Here is a 13,674-nt window from a genome sequence, read left to right as displayed (position 1 = left end):
GTGAAGGTCGAAGTTATGAGTGGAAAATTTCATGATAGTGATTCTTATGGAATGCCTATGATTGATTGAGTGCATTTCAATATAAATTTAAGAACTGTTCCAAACTGCCAGTTTTCAGGGGTAACACACAGCGGACAACCCGAAATATTAAGCAAGTGTTATGAGCTACAACGCTTCGTAGGTTCTGAATATATCGTCTTGAAAACAGTAAGAATGTCCGTAAACGTCACGACTACAGGCTGGGAAACAACGTAGAAGGTAGATATCAAGGTTAAAATGCCCCCCCCCCCGAAATTTCTGCTAACTATGATTTGCAGATTTTTCATGAAGCTGTTCGGCGAGAAAATCCAGTAGAGTCTATCGAGGCGAGCTCGTGTAGCCAGTGTGTTCTGTCATCCATCAAACGTAGTCGCAAACTTAGAAGAGTTAGGAGCCCCGGCTTCGCTATTTAACATCCGTGACTTGGGAAAATGTCTAGCTGACTGTCCACCGAGGTTTCAAATAAAAAATTCAGTGGCAGAGTCGAGTGTCAAACGGATGAACAGGACTCCTAAGTCGACAGACTCGATCCAATTGCCAGATGTCAAGGAAAGATTTAATGCTCTCATCAAGTTCTGCACTGTTAATGATAAGTACGTGTTAGCAACCACTTTGACGTGGAATGGACTTTGAGCCCGATGATCTCACCATGTGTCTCTTCTAGATTTAAGTCTGACACCTGCTCACGAGCAAACTGAGGTCGCATCATAAGACGTGAATGCTGCCATCCTTCCCCATCGTGGGTGAATATCCCATTCCCTAACAATGGCCTAGATGACAAGAGGCTTAGTCATCTTCTATTTAAGATGATTTAGGAGTAGAGGAATCATTTGTTTCAAGTTTAGGAAATTTATAGGAGTTAGAGGATACGACATGGAATGTAACAGAGGGGATGGGATGGGGCGCGGGGGAGGGTAGAACCAGAAATCCCGTTGTACTTACCAGAAATTTCCTTCGTCTTGTGGATCCCAGGTCGAAATCTTTCAACTGAGTTGCCAAATTAGCTAGGATGTTCTTTGAATCCATGGTAGAGACGTGATGGTAATGACCGCCCGGGAGTGTATACTTATAGGTAGTGTCACCGACATCGACGAATCGCTGGATCAAACCGACGGGGAAGAGTTTGGCTTTGTCTGCACTACGAAGACGTAGAAGTAGGTCGGTGCCAATCAGGTAGCGACTCTTCAATTCGGGCGGGTCTTGACACTTGAGTTGACGAGCCTTTGCAGTATTTTGTCGACTTGAGAGGATGCTAGAAAGTGATATGTATAGGAAGCATGCGGCGATGATATAGGCAAGGCCTAGAAGGCTGGTAATAGGTATTGGTATTGACATTTTGGAAGTGATACTATCAATAGCAACGTGGAAAAGAAAAGGAATGAGATGAAGATGAAGGACATTGAAAGATGTCAAGCATACGCCTTTTGATAATACTCTGTCAGCACGGATGAATTGGTAGAGTGAGGTTCGTTGTTGGTTGGAACTTGATCGTAGGATGAAATTGATTGGTTATAGCAGTACTCCATAAAAAGCCCTTGGTTGAGACAAGTCACCTGCGGACCCCACAAGCAAGAGCCTGCCTACCTAGGAAGGTATCATAATCCGCGCCCGCGTCTTCGACACATAACGCGAAAATAACGCGAAAAGTGATCCTCTGAAACAAGGAAGCGATGCGCCAATATTATACCTACGCGCCACGCACCCACCTACCCACTAGCAAAACATACTCCTGGCAAATGCACACTATAAACTCCTGTAATAGACGAGACGAGCTGAGCGCCAAAGTCTTAAGATATAATTCTCCTCCCATAACGGCCGTCTCTCGGATGACGATTCGTATAAATCATGTGCAATGAAAAGTCAATATGTTGTAGCGTGAAGTTCATAAAACAAAGCAAAAATGACGTTGCCATAAATCCGTCAAATTGATCACGAAAGAAGGTCTCCACCAAGCTGCATCCCCAAACCAGTGTGTCTGGGAGCGCTGGAATTGGATTCTCGCAGATCAGGACTGGAGTTTTCAAAAGTGAGGCGTCGTCGGGCCACTATGAGTGGTGTCTTTATGCGAGGAGTTTTGTTCCAAACCCTTTGGGCGGGGCTAGGTGTAATGTTGACAAAATCACTAAAGTCAAATGCTTGAGAGGGTGTATTGGGGCCTCCAAAAACCGACAGGAGCCCGGAACCTCCACCCGGAGTAGTCATCATGGATGATGGGAGAGCATGGGATTTAGGAGGTGGCGTCGAAGGGGGTTGCATTCGAGCTCGTGAGGTTGGGTTTGCAGGTGAAGGGGAGGTTGCGAGGTAAAGTAGCAGGTCTGCTCCTTCTTCACCAGATTTCCCATTCCTGTCCTTGTTTCGGCGGCCTCGATTGCGGGCTGGAGGTGGTGTGGTAGGAGGTGAAGATTGTATACTGAACGAATGGGCTGGCAAAGAGTTCTCATCGTCTGATACAGCGGCAAAATTCGTAGATTGAAAGTCGTCTGGCATGTGAGAAGAGCCTCGGTAGAACGACACATTTGGTCCAGAGGAGGTAGTGAAGTGAGTGTGTTTTCGAGGTTTGATCGGGGACGATTGGGTCAGTTGGCGATTGCTCTTCCAGGAGGGCTGGGTTGCATTCAGTGACCTGGAAGGTCTAGAAGAGGGTGGGGAAGAACGGAATCTTTTGTGAGAACCAGGACTCAAGGACGGAATATCGAAACTGTTATGGTATCTTCGTTTCCTGTGGCCAGAACTAACCCCGCTGCCACTTCGTGATCCAACTTCGTCGGAGAAGATAGCAGGTCCTTTGAGAGGTGAGCTCATGAGCTGCCTGTTGTTGGAGTATCGAAACTCGGAGGCTGCGCTCGACGATGAGTCGGAGAGAATATCCCCGCTGGAAGTTGGCCTCCTGAGCCTTAATTCTTGTTCGACTTTCGGTTCAATTGTGTCCAGCGGGAGATCCTCCCAACCACGGCTGGCCTTGTATTGTGCGAGAGCAAGTCTGGTCTTTAGCTTGCGGCCGATCTGAGGATAACGTATGTATCAGCATCGACCGAAGATAATAGAACCGGAGGGAGGGAGGGAAAGGTGGGGAGGAGGGGGCGAGGGGGAGAAAGAGTAAATTACCTCGTTCACTTCGGCACGCAGGAGGACCTTATTAGCTACGGCATCAGGTCGCAGTTCCTTCTGGAAAGAGGAAGACATGCTGAAGTGCAGCAGAACGGTAAGCGCGGCTGATATATACCTATCTGCTCCAGGGACTTGACTTGACTTGACTTGACTTGAGCGAGAGGCCTCTTTCCAGACCAAGCTAAGGTTGATCTCTGCTCTTTATCGGGCGGAAAATGGAGACCCGTGTGGTGGAGTCGACAAGTGAGCGAAGGGCTTTGATGAAAATTTAGGTATCGTATTTTAACTCTCTCTGGCAACAAGAGTTGAAATCTATATCAATATAATAACCCAAATATTCATCGGGACCAAGGTAGGGTAGGGTAGGGTAGGGTAGGGTAAGGTAGGACTCGGGTTGGGATTGAAGTCGAATGCTGAAGCTCATTCCACGGCGGTTGCGGCTGCAAAATAGAAGCAAATAAGGTGCAGTAGGTACAAGTCGATCTGCGGAAGACGCGAGCGAAGGTGGGCAGTGGAGTGGAGTGGAGGGGAGTGGAGTGAGTGGTGGCAGGGGACTCGTGCAGTAGTACCTATAGGTAGTGAGCAAGCTGCCCTGGCCTGGCCTGGCCTGCTCTGGTTTGGCCGAGCCAATGAATCTGGACCATACCATATAAGATGATGAACTTCAAACCGGACACTGAATGCGAAAGCCACATATTTACAAATGTCTCACTGCTGTGGTATGGTATGGGTCGTAGTAGATGTTTATCTCCACTCCCACCAGTCAGACATCAACAGGCAAGGCAAGGTTATCACCTATCACATAAAATAAAAGACTAAATAAAGGGTAACGGTTTACTAGGATAAGACTCTTTATCATAAGTCAGCTGTACAAATAGTAATAAGGAAACAATTAGACAAAGTCGTTTTGACGCAATACAGTAATAATTACTCTATCCGTCTACCAATCTACTCGAGTACATCTACCGTATCTAGACGGGTGCACCTATTCACCTATTGATTGCCTAATGCAAATACTACCTATCTATTGCCGTATCTACCTACCTTACCCGAGCTTACCTATAGTACGAGTAGATGTTGCCAGTTCTTGTATACCTATACCTACCTAGGTATTTAATTTCATGATGGGATTCTAATCTACAATTGATGGCCGTGCTCTACCTGATCCTGGTCCACTTTTCCAAGATTTAAATTTAGCTTCGTCTTCGTCGTCATCCTTCTTGATCGAGATCAGTCAGTCAGTCCTTCTTCACTTTGGGCATGTTGAGGTCGGGAATCCATCGCCGTTATTGACATCGACATTCGCATTCACATCTACTCACCCTCACCTCACCCCACCTCACATTCGCTTGCTTGCTTGCCTGTCTTGTTATGATTTCTTCTTTTTGAACCTCTTCAATTCGTTCGCTACACTTGCCTACGGTATTAGCTGTTGCTCCACCTCAGCTCAGCTCCAATGCCTGCCTTCTTGCGAGATCTGAGGCGCCGCAGCAAGTCGAGCTTCAACAGACAAAAAAGCGATGGCACCGACTCGAGCACGAGCAACAGCAATAATGGTAACGGTAACGGTAACAATTCTGTTCCGAGCATGCCAACCACCAAATCTTCTTCAACTCTGAATTCCTCCTATGGGGGTGCGACCCCGCCCATGAGCAATTCGCAGTCTTCTTCCAACCTCCAAACTTTGAATGGCATCGCGCCTCCACCCCCCATCCCACCAACTCGCCCTCCAATTTCATCATCTTCAGGCAACAGACACTCGGTGAGCGGCATGTCGGGTTTGGGATCACCGTCGCTAAAGTCATCAATTCCCCCGTCACCATACGCCCCTCGAATACTGTCTATTGCGGACAATACTTGGGTAGGATCAGAGATTCTAGGAAGGGAGACCTGCAGCTAATATTCGGTTAGGTATACCAAAAAGTATTGTCTATGTATGGCACAATTGCAGACCCCGCAACCCAGGCTCTGGAAGGCAACCTCACCGTGAGCAGGCTCGACGACCAACTGCCTCCTACCTACTGGCCCGTTTCTGCTTCGCATTTCAAAGCCCTGATCTATCTGATACCGGGACCCAACCGATTGCGCTTCGATTTCACATCCCCTAAGCTTGCTAATAGCAATACGACGAATCCTATACACTCGTCATACCTCACTCTGCATATGCTTCCGCGGCTATGCGCCCCGCCTTTGCAACTGGTCATCCTATTAGCCAAAGACTCCCCAGCTACATTTGATGCCGTGCCGGCTCGGATAGAGCAAGAGGGAAATGGGCTAGAGACGGCCATTCAAAAGTTCAGGATGGCAGCATACCTCTGGCAGGCTTTCACTTCTGAGCAGATGTTCCGCAATAAACTGGGAAGGAGAGTTTTCAGAATGGAGGAAGAATGGATTACCGGGACAGCAAATCACCGAGATCGCGAATTAGGGACCATGAGGAGTGAGGCTAAAGTTCATGTTATACGATGTTCTAAAACAATTGCTGAGCTTCGGGATCTCGATTTGGCACAGCAAAACCCCAAGGCTAGTAGAAGCGGTGACCTTTTCGCCATTGCTTCAGAAGCTGTGAAAGATCATTTTAAACCAGTTCCTGGCCAGAAGCAGTATGTGTCTGTCTTACTGCTAGATTCTCATTGGGAGAAAGCTTCTCAGACCATCACCGGCCATGCTGCTTTAGGTGGAGGAGGAGGTGAAATTCAACTTGCAATTTTTGGGTCACACGCCTTGCACACTTACCCCTCTAGTATCGAGGAGGTGGTTCCCGCTTTCTCGGACTGCACACCCACAGACACTAACTACGTTGCCAATGACTGCAACGAGTCCGGGTCTGCTTGGGAAGCGGCGAATATTGGAATTGGGTATGTGAATCCTCAACCCCCGGGCTTTCTGCTGGGCTTGCGAAAAATGCCTCAGCATTATGAAAAAATTAAGTTCTGACTCGGTTGTGATTTGTAGCGCTCATATGCACGAGACAGGCCATCTATTCGGTTGCCCTCACCAGGAAAATGGTGTTATGCTCCGAGACTATGTTACGTTGAATCGATCCTTTACTACTCTGGAGCCATATTCAACCCGGACCAAGTCGAAAGGCGGCTTGGTACTAGCAAAGGACGAATGTACATGGCATCGACTTGATTGTCTTAGATTCAAAGGACACCCTTGCTTTGCCTTGCCGACCGATCCTCCAAGGCTAAGTGATGAATCAGTTCAAGTTTGGCTCGTTGACGGCGGAAACGTCGTTGTCACAGCTGCTTCAGGCGTTGCTTATCTTGAAATTTATACTGAGGGTGACGACTTGTGCCATGTTTGGCAAGAATTTGGTGACGGGAATGGCAATGGGCCGATTCAAAAGCAAGTGATTCTGACCGAGCAAGAGCTGCGAGGTCGATTACCAGCCGATCGAAGAAAGTCCAAATTAAAGCTTTCGATAAAGTCAGTTGCTGGCGGCAGTCACGAAGTAGAAGACTTTAGCCTACTCACTTCTAAGGCGTCTAGACTCAAATTATCCAATGGCCAGCTGGCTTTTAGGAGTAGCAAGCTTGGCTTCTCACAAATGGAGGGGTCTCAATCTCAGGAGATCATATTCAGTAGCGCAATCCAGAAGACGACGCTTATGACCTGCGTAAGAGTCTTCCATGGGTTTGCCTTGGATGGAATTGAATTTGTATACGAGGACTCCACTTCTCAACTCTTTGGGAAGAGAGGTGGTCAGCCTGGCGGCAGTGAGTTCAATTTGGGTACGTGCACAATTTTCTAATTTGGTGGGCGATTCAATTGCTGACTATGTTAGATACCCGACGAGGCGAGTATATTACCGGATTTTATGTGAGGAGCGGGCTCTGGTTGGATGGCATAGCTATCATGACGAGTCTTGGGAGAAAATCACCTGTGTTTGGGAATGCCACTGGAGGCTCGGGGTAAGTGTTCATATCATAGCGCCTTCAGGTCATTCTAACCCGTAGCAGAAGTTCTCTGGTACCTCCGAGGGGGTACAGCATTGCTGGAATCACTGGAAGCTGTGGGCAGTGGGTAGATGGATTTGGTATACTTATTACGCGTTGAGCGATGCATAATTTTGGAAGGAGAATGATTTGGGCACTTTAGCATGCAGATACAGGAAGGTATGGGTTGTATAACCGTACATGGAAAGCATTTTGCGGTATTGGCCGCTTCTCTGGATCATAATAGCCATGCGGAACACCAAGCAAAGGATACAAGCATACCTTACCTTATGATAGGGACAATCTTGTGCGGAGGAGAGTCATAGGAGTACACAAGCAAAGAGGCAAATACTGCCAGATCTCATAGGTTTGTGGGGATGCAGCGTCGGTAATGAAGATAGAGGATTGGGACTATGATTAGCCCTGCAGCTTCCAGAATGATGGAAACAGAAGATGGTGATGATGATGATGATGATGTGAATGTTTGGTGACAGAATCCCGCTCCCTCTCTCCGCTCCGCCCCGCCCCCCTTCCTTTAGCCGAGTCATGCCCAGTCTGTCTGTCTGCAAGCCAAGCCCAGCCAAGCCCAGCCAATCACAGGAAAGTGTGGCTGAGTCCTCCCTCCCAACGTCATGAAGCTAAAATGTCACAAAAGCAAGGCGCAATACTTGTACCTACGACACCGACATCTTCCTCTTTTCCAGCAGACTTCGGAATCTGCTTCCCTCTCTTAACTACCCACCACCGAACATCCTCACGTCTGCAGTGAAAGCTCTATCCTCAACCAACATGTCGAAAAGAACCACTGCCAATGCCCCAAATGGCTCATCGAAAGACTCAACAGTTGGTGAACCTGGTATGTTCCTCCCATCGCGAGGTATAGGAGACAGCACTGATTTTGCATAGCAGTTGACAAGCAAAAGAAGCTTCTCGCTGAAGATACTGGGCATTTCTCTATGATCAGGATGCTGCATCTTGCAGATTTCATCACGGAACTCAACGGTACAGTTTCAAGAGCGCACCCCCAGACACAACTATACTAATCAAGGCCATTAGGATTCTGTGGTGTCATGTCTGTCTTCTCCTCCATGCGCTACTGCCTCGGCCCGCCCTCTGCACACGCAAACTTATGGGCAGCCTTGGCATTAATGCCCTTCGGTCTGTTCTTCGACTTCATGGATGGGAAGGTCGCGAGATGGAGGAAGAAGAGCAGCCTCATGGGCCAGGAGCTTGACTCTCTTGCTGATTTGGTGCGCTTCACAACATACACTTGTGCGACCGTTTGCTGATATGACTTATAGGTTTCGTTTGGTGTCTCGCCAGCTGCAGCTGCCTTTGCCATTGGACTCCGTACGCCCGTCGATCACCTCTTCCTTACTTTCTTCGTTCTGTGTGGCCTTACACGCCTGGCGCGCTTCAATATCACCGTAGCTAACGTCCCGAAAGACGCAACCGGAAAGAGCAAATACTTTGAAGGTACTCCCATCCCTACATCGCTATCTATTGTGGCTTTGATGTCATACTGGGTTGGTCAGGGATGGACTTTGGATAACTTGCCTTTGGGTACCTGGGCGAGCGGCACTGTCTTTGAATTTCACCCTATCGTAGGACTATTTGTTTTAAGTGGGGTTATGATGACGAGCAAGACGATACATATTCCTAAGCCATAATTGGTTGTAGTATGAGTGATGTGTATGGTGTCAGGTGCCACAAAAAGGGAGCGAGACACGGAATAGAAGACACCCGTATGGTTGGGACGGCGCGGATACGTGATACGAAGTTACTATACCTCTTAGTTTGATGAAGCAAAGCATGATTTCCCTCCAACCCTTTTCAACCCATGTGAGACTTTTCCTACTATGACTTGATTCGCTATAGCTAGCTAGTTCTAGATGGAAAGAATGTCAAAGGATTAAGTCGAGATTGAGGTATGGCTGGAAGCTCGAAAGACGCTTGGAAACAGATCATGTCCCCGTGGTACTTTGGGACCTTTCCACACGTGGGGATTGAAAAATGGAAGAATCTCAAGCAAATCCTATAGAAGGCTACAATTACGAAGGAAAAACATATTCATGATAGAACTTCAAGTTTTGAAAGCCTGTAGCTATTTTGTTAAACCCCTACGTAACCCACAGGACCTAGATTTACCTTTTGACATGCGCCCAAAACGCCAAGATATCTACACAGCCAGGAGTCAAGAAATCAACCACGTCCGCGAGAAAAGCCACCTCGTCCACCACCTCTGCCTCTGGGTGTGAAACCCCCGCTTCCGCCTCTTGAGAACCCGCTGCCTCCGCGACCACCTCGTCCACCAGCGCTGAAGCCTCCGCGTCCTCTTGGCGCTCCTCTTGCACCCCCACGTCCTCCTCTCATAGGTGCTCCTCTACCTCGTGCGCCGCCTGCGCGCTTAGGCTTTGGTGCTCCTGGTGGGGGCTTGGGTTTCTATGGACTCGAAATTAGTATTGTTTCCTGAAGTATAATATATGCACGAGAGCAGATACGAATTTGAAGCAAGTAAAGGCCCCAAGCTCTACCCAAGTGGGAATTTGAACTTCAAAAAGGTTGACCACTTACTGGAAGGAACTTCTCAAGTGGAAGCAACTTATCTCCACCAATGTAGAACTTGTCTCCGGATTTGAACGAAGTTGCTTGGATGCCTTCAGTCGGTTTGATGGTAAAATACACCTGATTGATGGGCCCAAGGATCTCGTCGACTTTGCCAATGGATGTCTAGACCTATGTCAGCGCGCGCCTGGAAAACAGATTGTTAGGGCACACATACCTTGTTTTCAAGATAAATCGGCGCATTGAAATATGGAATCTTGGTGTTGATTGATTCGCAGATGATTTCCCCTTCACAGGAGTGTAAAAAGGATCCCATAGGTTGAACGGTATCTGGCGGTCCGTTGTCTCTGCCTCCAAAACCACCACCCCTTGCACCTCCACGGCCACCAAATCCTCCTCTACTTCCGCCTCCTCCAAAGTTTGCGCCGGTTCCGCGACCTCTTGGTGCTCCTCGGAAAGACATGGTTGTGTTGTGGTGTGGGTTTGGTTCGGTAGTGTATTCCTAAATTTGAGAATTTTGGGAAATATTTTTGAAGCTTTGGAAACTTCGCACTAATTTAACCCGCTAAGCTCGATCTAGACGAGGGGCTGCAAAGCTCGGGCCATCACTTTAGGGTTCCGACTCACAAGAGTCACAACAGGACAAGACGTTTTAATATCTCACGTTGTGTGGAAGATTTTTGCACAATAGCAATTCAAAGTGATTGCAACTATGGAGAAAGCCCAGAAGGCCGTTGACTCTGTAGTCGATGGCGTCAAAAACGTCGCCATTGGCGAGAAGAAGCAGAAGCAGAAAGCAGCCAAAAACAAGTCTGCCAGTAAAGGTTGAACAATCTCCCCAATCTGCTATTGTGAAAGGAAAGCCTAGGTATACTGACAGAAAGTAGCGGATGGAGGAGATGCTGGACCCCTCGAGCTGAGCCCTCAGCCCCAATTCCTCACGGAACGCCTCGAACTATTTGCAAAATTAAAAGTAAAGTTCGACGAAGAGATCGCTGCGAAACCTCGGGAACCCATACAGATTACACTTCACGACGGAAGCATCAAGGCCGGAACCTCTTGGGTTACGACGCCTGCGGAAATCGCGAAAGCCATCTCGAACAGTCTCTTCAAGCGCACAGTTGTCGCAAGACTCAATGGAAGTAATGATCAACTGTGGGACCTCGAACGCCCGCTTGAGGCAAGCTGCAAACTGGAACTACTTTCATTTGACGATGAGCAGGGAAAGAAAGTGTTCTGGCACTCATCGGCACATATCCTTGGTGAGGCGTCAGAGAGACGGTTCGGCTGTAGTCTTTGTATTGGCCCTCCCATTGAGGGCGGGTTTTACTACGAGATGGGTCTACCAGATGGGGCTGCTGTTGCACAGTCAGATTGGAAGCCGCTTGAGACACTGGTTAGCCAGATTGTCAAAGAGAAGCAACCGTTTGAAAGACTTGTGCTTTCAAAAAATGACCTGTTGGAGATGTTCAGTTATAACAAATATAAGCAGCACATCATCAAGGACAAGATTAAGGACGGCGAATTTACCACCGTATACCGCAATGGACCTCTTATCGATTTGTGTAGAGGCCCTCACGTGCCCAACACTGGTAGAATCGAGACTTTTGCAATCATGAAGAACTCGGCGTCTTATTTCCTGGGAAACAAGGACAATGACTCCCTTCAGCGTATCTATGGTGTCTCATTCCCAGATAAAAAGCAAATGGCAGAGCATAAGAAGTTCTTGGAAGAAGCAGCGAAGCGAGATCATCGAAAGATTGGTAGAGACCAGGAGCTCTTCTTCTTCCATGATATGTCACCTGGTTCGGCCATGTGGCTACCTCATGGTACCCGTATTTACAACACCATCATGGCTTTCCTCCGGGAGCAATACTGGAAGCGTGGCTACAATGAGGTGATTACACCTAACATGTATAATTCGGAACTGTGGAAGACTTCTGGTCACTGGAACTACTACAAGGACGACATGTTTACCTTCGATGTCGAGAAGGACACATTTGCGCTAAAGCCTATGAATTGCCCGGGACATTGCCTGATGTTTGATCACCGCGAGAGAAGTCACCGAGAGTTGCCGTGGAGAGTCGCTGATTTCGGTGTACTTCATCGCAATGAAGCTTCTGGTGCTTTGTCTGGCCTCACCCGTGTGCGTAGGTTCCAGCAGGATGATGCACACATTTTTTGCAGAGAGGAACAAATCAAGGAAGAGATTACCGATATTTTTGATTTTCTTCAAACAGTCTACGGTCTGCTTGGTTTCACATTCAGGATGAAGCTCTCTACACGGCCAGAGAAGTTCATGGGAAAGCTCGAGACTTGGGATATGGCAGAAGGAAAGCTCCGATCAGCGTTGGATGAGTTTTGCGAAGGTGGTACCCCTTGGGAGTTGAACGAGGGTGATGGGGCATTCTATGGGCCAAAGATTGACATCACTATCTCCGATTGCTTGAAACGGGAATGGCAGTGTGCTACAATTCAACTCGACTTTCAGTTGCCGCAGAACTTTGGTCTTGAGTACATGACTTCAGAAATGGTCACGAAGCCAAAGGAAGATGCCGAGGCGCCAGTTGCGAAGGCCAAGGCGGAAGAGCCCAAGAAAACCGAAGTAGAAGGCGCGGTCAAGGAGAGGGTGATCAAGCCTCTTACTCCAGGCTGTGCCCGGCCAGTCATGATCCACCGTGCCATTGCAGGAAGTATCGAGCGATTCACAGCCATCTTGACGGAGCACTTTGCAGGAAAATGGCCCTTCTGGCTCAGCCCTCGACAAATCCTTGTAATTCCAGTCGGCGTGGGTTTCTATGACTACGGAAAGGAGGTGCAGGCTATCTTCAAGGAGCAGCACATGTTTATTGATATCGATCTCAGCGGCAATACGCTCCAGAAGAAGATCCGTACTGGCCAATTGTCACAATACAACTTCATATTCGGTAAGTCTTCAACGGTAAGGATTGGATGTGTCAAAAGCTAACTTTCCCGGAGTTGTCGGTGATCAGGAGATGAATGGACGAGAAGTCAATATCCGATACCGTGACGACACTTCGACACAGGATCGAGGCAAGCCAGTTCCGTTGCAAGAGGCTACTACGAAGCTCGTTGCACTGCGTGATGGGCGGGGATCGGGGAGTCCGTTTTGAGTGAGGGTGGTGAGTGCTTGATTGGGAGGGGGAGCGGGGGAGTTGAAGGGATTACAATACATTTATAGTATGCATGATCATTGTGTCTGCTAAAAGTAGGTAGAGCAGTGCTAGAGCTACGACCTGGTGATGATGAATGAAGGAACAGATTATGAAGCCAATTGTTTTGAGAAGCGTGACCTGAAGATTTTACCCCAGGAAGACAATGTATATCACATGATGGGGTGATGAAATGGGGTGGAGATGGAGGTGAGGGTGAGGGTGAGGGTGAGGGTGAGGGTGAGGGTGAGGGTGAGGGTGAGGGTGGCTGAGTGAGATCTACACCTCCGTTTCTTTCATTTTATTTCGTTTCCTTATTCCAGGGTGCGGTGACGCACTGACGTAGGGGAAATAGTACGGTAGCCCTTTTGATCTGGCTACATGCAGTCGTTGACTCGTTGTTGACCAAGTAATATTTGAAGCTATTGATTCTTTGCAAGCGGCGGTGGGGTCAGTGATTGCGAATGCATGGCATGGCATGGATGGCATTTGCAAGGGAATAGTTCTAACAGCGGTGGGATGTTTACAATACGGTATTGTAATAAGATCAATACTGCAATAATCCTGTATGATATATACACATTACATATATATAGTAGAGAACATACAATGAAGATATAAGACGATAACTAGATTGGTAAAAAAGACATGCGATGGGAACTGGTGATAACTAGTCTAGTTGTAGCGTGTAGTACGTCATCGTGGATTCCACTGTACATTGCGGCTTGTGATCGACCTCTGGGGGATATGGAGTAGCATCGTTCCTATTTCTCCTTTATTACTCTACACCATCCAGTCCACCTTCACTCCTACAGTACAGTACAGCACAGCACAGCACCGCACGGTAT

General features: G+C 48.0%; 6 protein-coding genes across 6 annotated transcripts; 3 read left to right on the top strand and 3 right to left on the bottom strand.

Annotated features, from left to right (window-relative positions):
• Positions 1-497: 497 nt before the first annotated feature.
• CYP52A6 (Cytochrome P450) lies at positions 498-1,374 on the bottom strand (the record flags this gene model as incomplete). The annotated part of the gene is made up of 3 exons (XM_031148550.1): positions 498-619; positions 688-733; positions 982-1,374. The coding sequence occupies 3 exons, from the start codon at positions 1,372-1,374 to the stop codon at positions 498-500; spliced, it is 561 nt and encodes a 186-aa protein (XP_031005210.1).
• Positions 1,375-1,968: 594 nt separating this feature from the next.
• Positions 1,969-3,222, bottom strand: LHYA1_G003580 (uncharacterized protein; the record flags this gene model as incomplete). The annotated part of the gene is made up of 2 exons (XM_031148549.1): positions 1,969-3,042; positions 3,145-3,222. 2 exons carry the CDS (start codon positions 3,220-3,222, stop codon positions 1,969-1,971), a joined length of 1,152 nt encoding a protein of 383 aa, XP_031005209.1.
• A 1,381-nt stretch (positions 3,223-4,603) lies between these two features.
• On the top strand, positions 4,604-7,209 carry YIL108W (putative zinc metalloproteinase; the record flags this gene model as incomplete). Its single annotated transcript, XM_031148548.1, has 5 exons — positions 4,604-5,008; positions 5,059-6,005; positions 6,103-6,884; positions 6,938-7,064; positions 7,113-7,209. The coding sequence occupies 5 exons, from the start codon at positions 4,604-4,606 to the stop codon at positions 7,207-7,209; spliced, it is 2,358 nt and encodes a 785-aa protein (XP_031005241.1).
• Positions 7,210-7,877: 668 nt separating this feature from the next.
• On the top strand, positions 7,878-8,758 carry pps1 (CDP-diacylglycerol--serine O-phosphatidyltransferase; the record flags this gene model as incomplete). Its single annotated transcript, XM_031148547.1, has 4 exons — positions 7,878-7,944; positions 7,995-8,090; positions 8,145-8,368; positions 8,390-8,758. The coding sequence occupies 4 exons, from the start codon at positions 7,878-7,880 to the stop codon at positions 8,756-8,758; spliced, it is 756 nt and encodes a 251-aa protein (XP_031005242.1).
• Positions 8,759-9,290: 532 nt separating this feature from the next.
• Positions 9,291-10,116, bottom strand: GAR1 (H/ACA ribonucleoprotein complex subunit; the record flags this gene model as incomplete). The annotated part of the gene is made up of 3 exons (XM_031148546.1): positions 9,291-9,530; positions 9,663-9,818; positions 9,871-10,116. 3 exons carry the CDS (start codon positions 10,114-10,116, stop codon positions 9,291-9,293), a joined length of 642 nt encoding a protein of 213 aa, XP_031005249.1.
• A 249-nt stretch (positions 10,117-10,365) lies between these two features.
• Positions 10,366-12,787, top strand: ths1 (Threonine--tRNA ligase, cytoplasmic; the record flags this gene model as incomplete). Its single annotated transcript, XM_031148545.1, has 3 exons — positions 10,366-10,477; positions 10,541-12,580; positions 12,633-12,787. The coding sequence occupies 3 exons, from the start codon at positions 10,366-10,368 to the stop codon at positions 12,785-12,787; spliced, it is 2,307 nt and encodes a 768-aa protein (XP_031005250.1).
• Between the last annotated feature and the right edge of the window lie 887 nt (positions 12,788-13,674).

The sequence above is a fragment of the Lachnellula hyalina genome (assembly GCF_007821495.1).
Source record: "Lachnellula hyalina strain CBS 185.66 chromosome Unknown contig00069, whole genome shotgun sequence".
Classification (NCBI taxonomy): Eukaryota; Fungi; Ascomycota; class Leotiomycetes; order Helotiales; family Lachnaceae; genus Lachnellula; species Lachnellula hyalina.
Note: the sequence above shows the minus strand (reverse complement) of the source record. Positions and strands in the feature narration are given on the sequence as shown.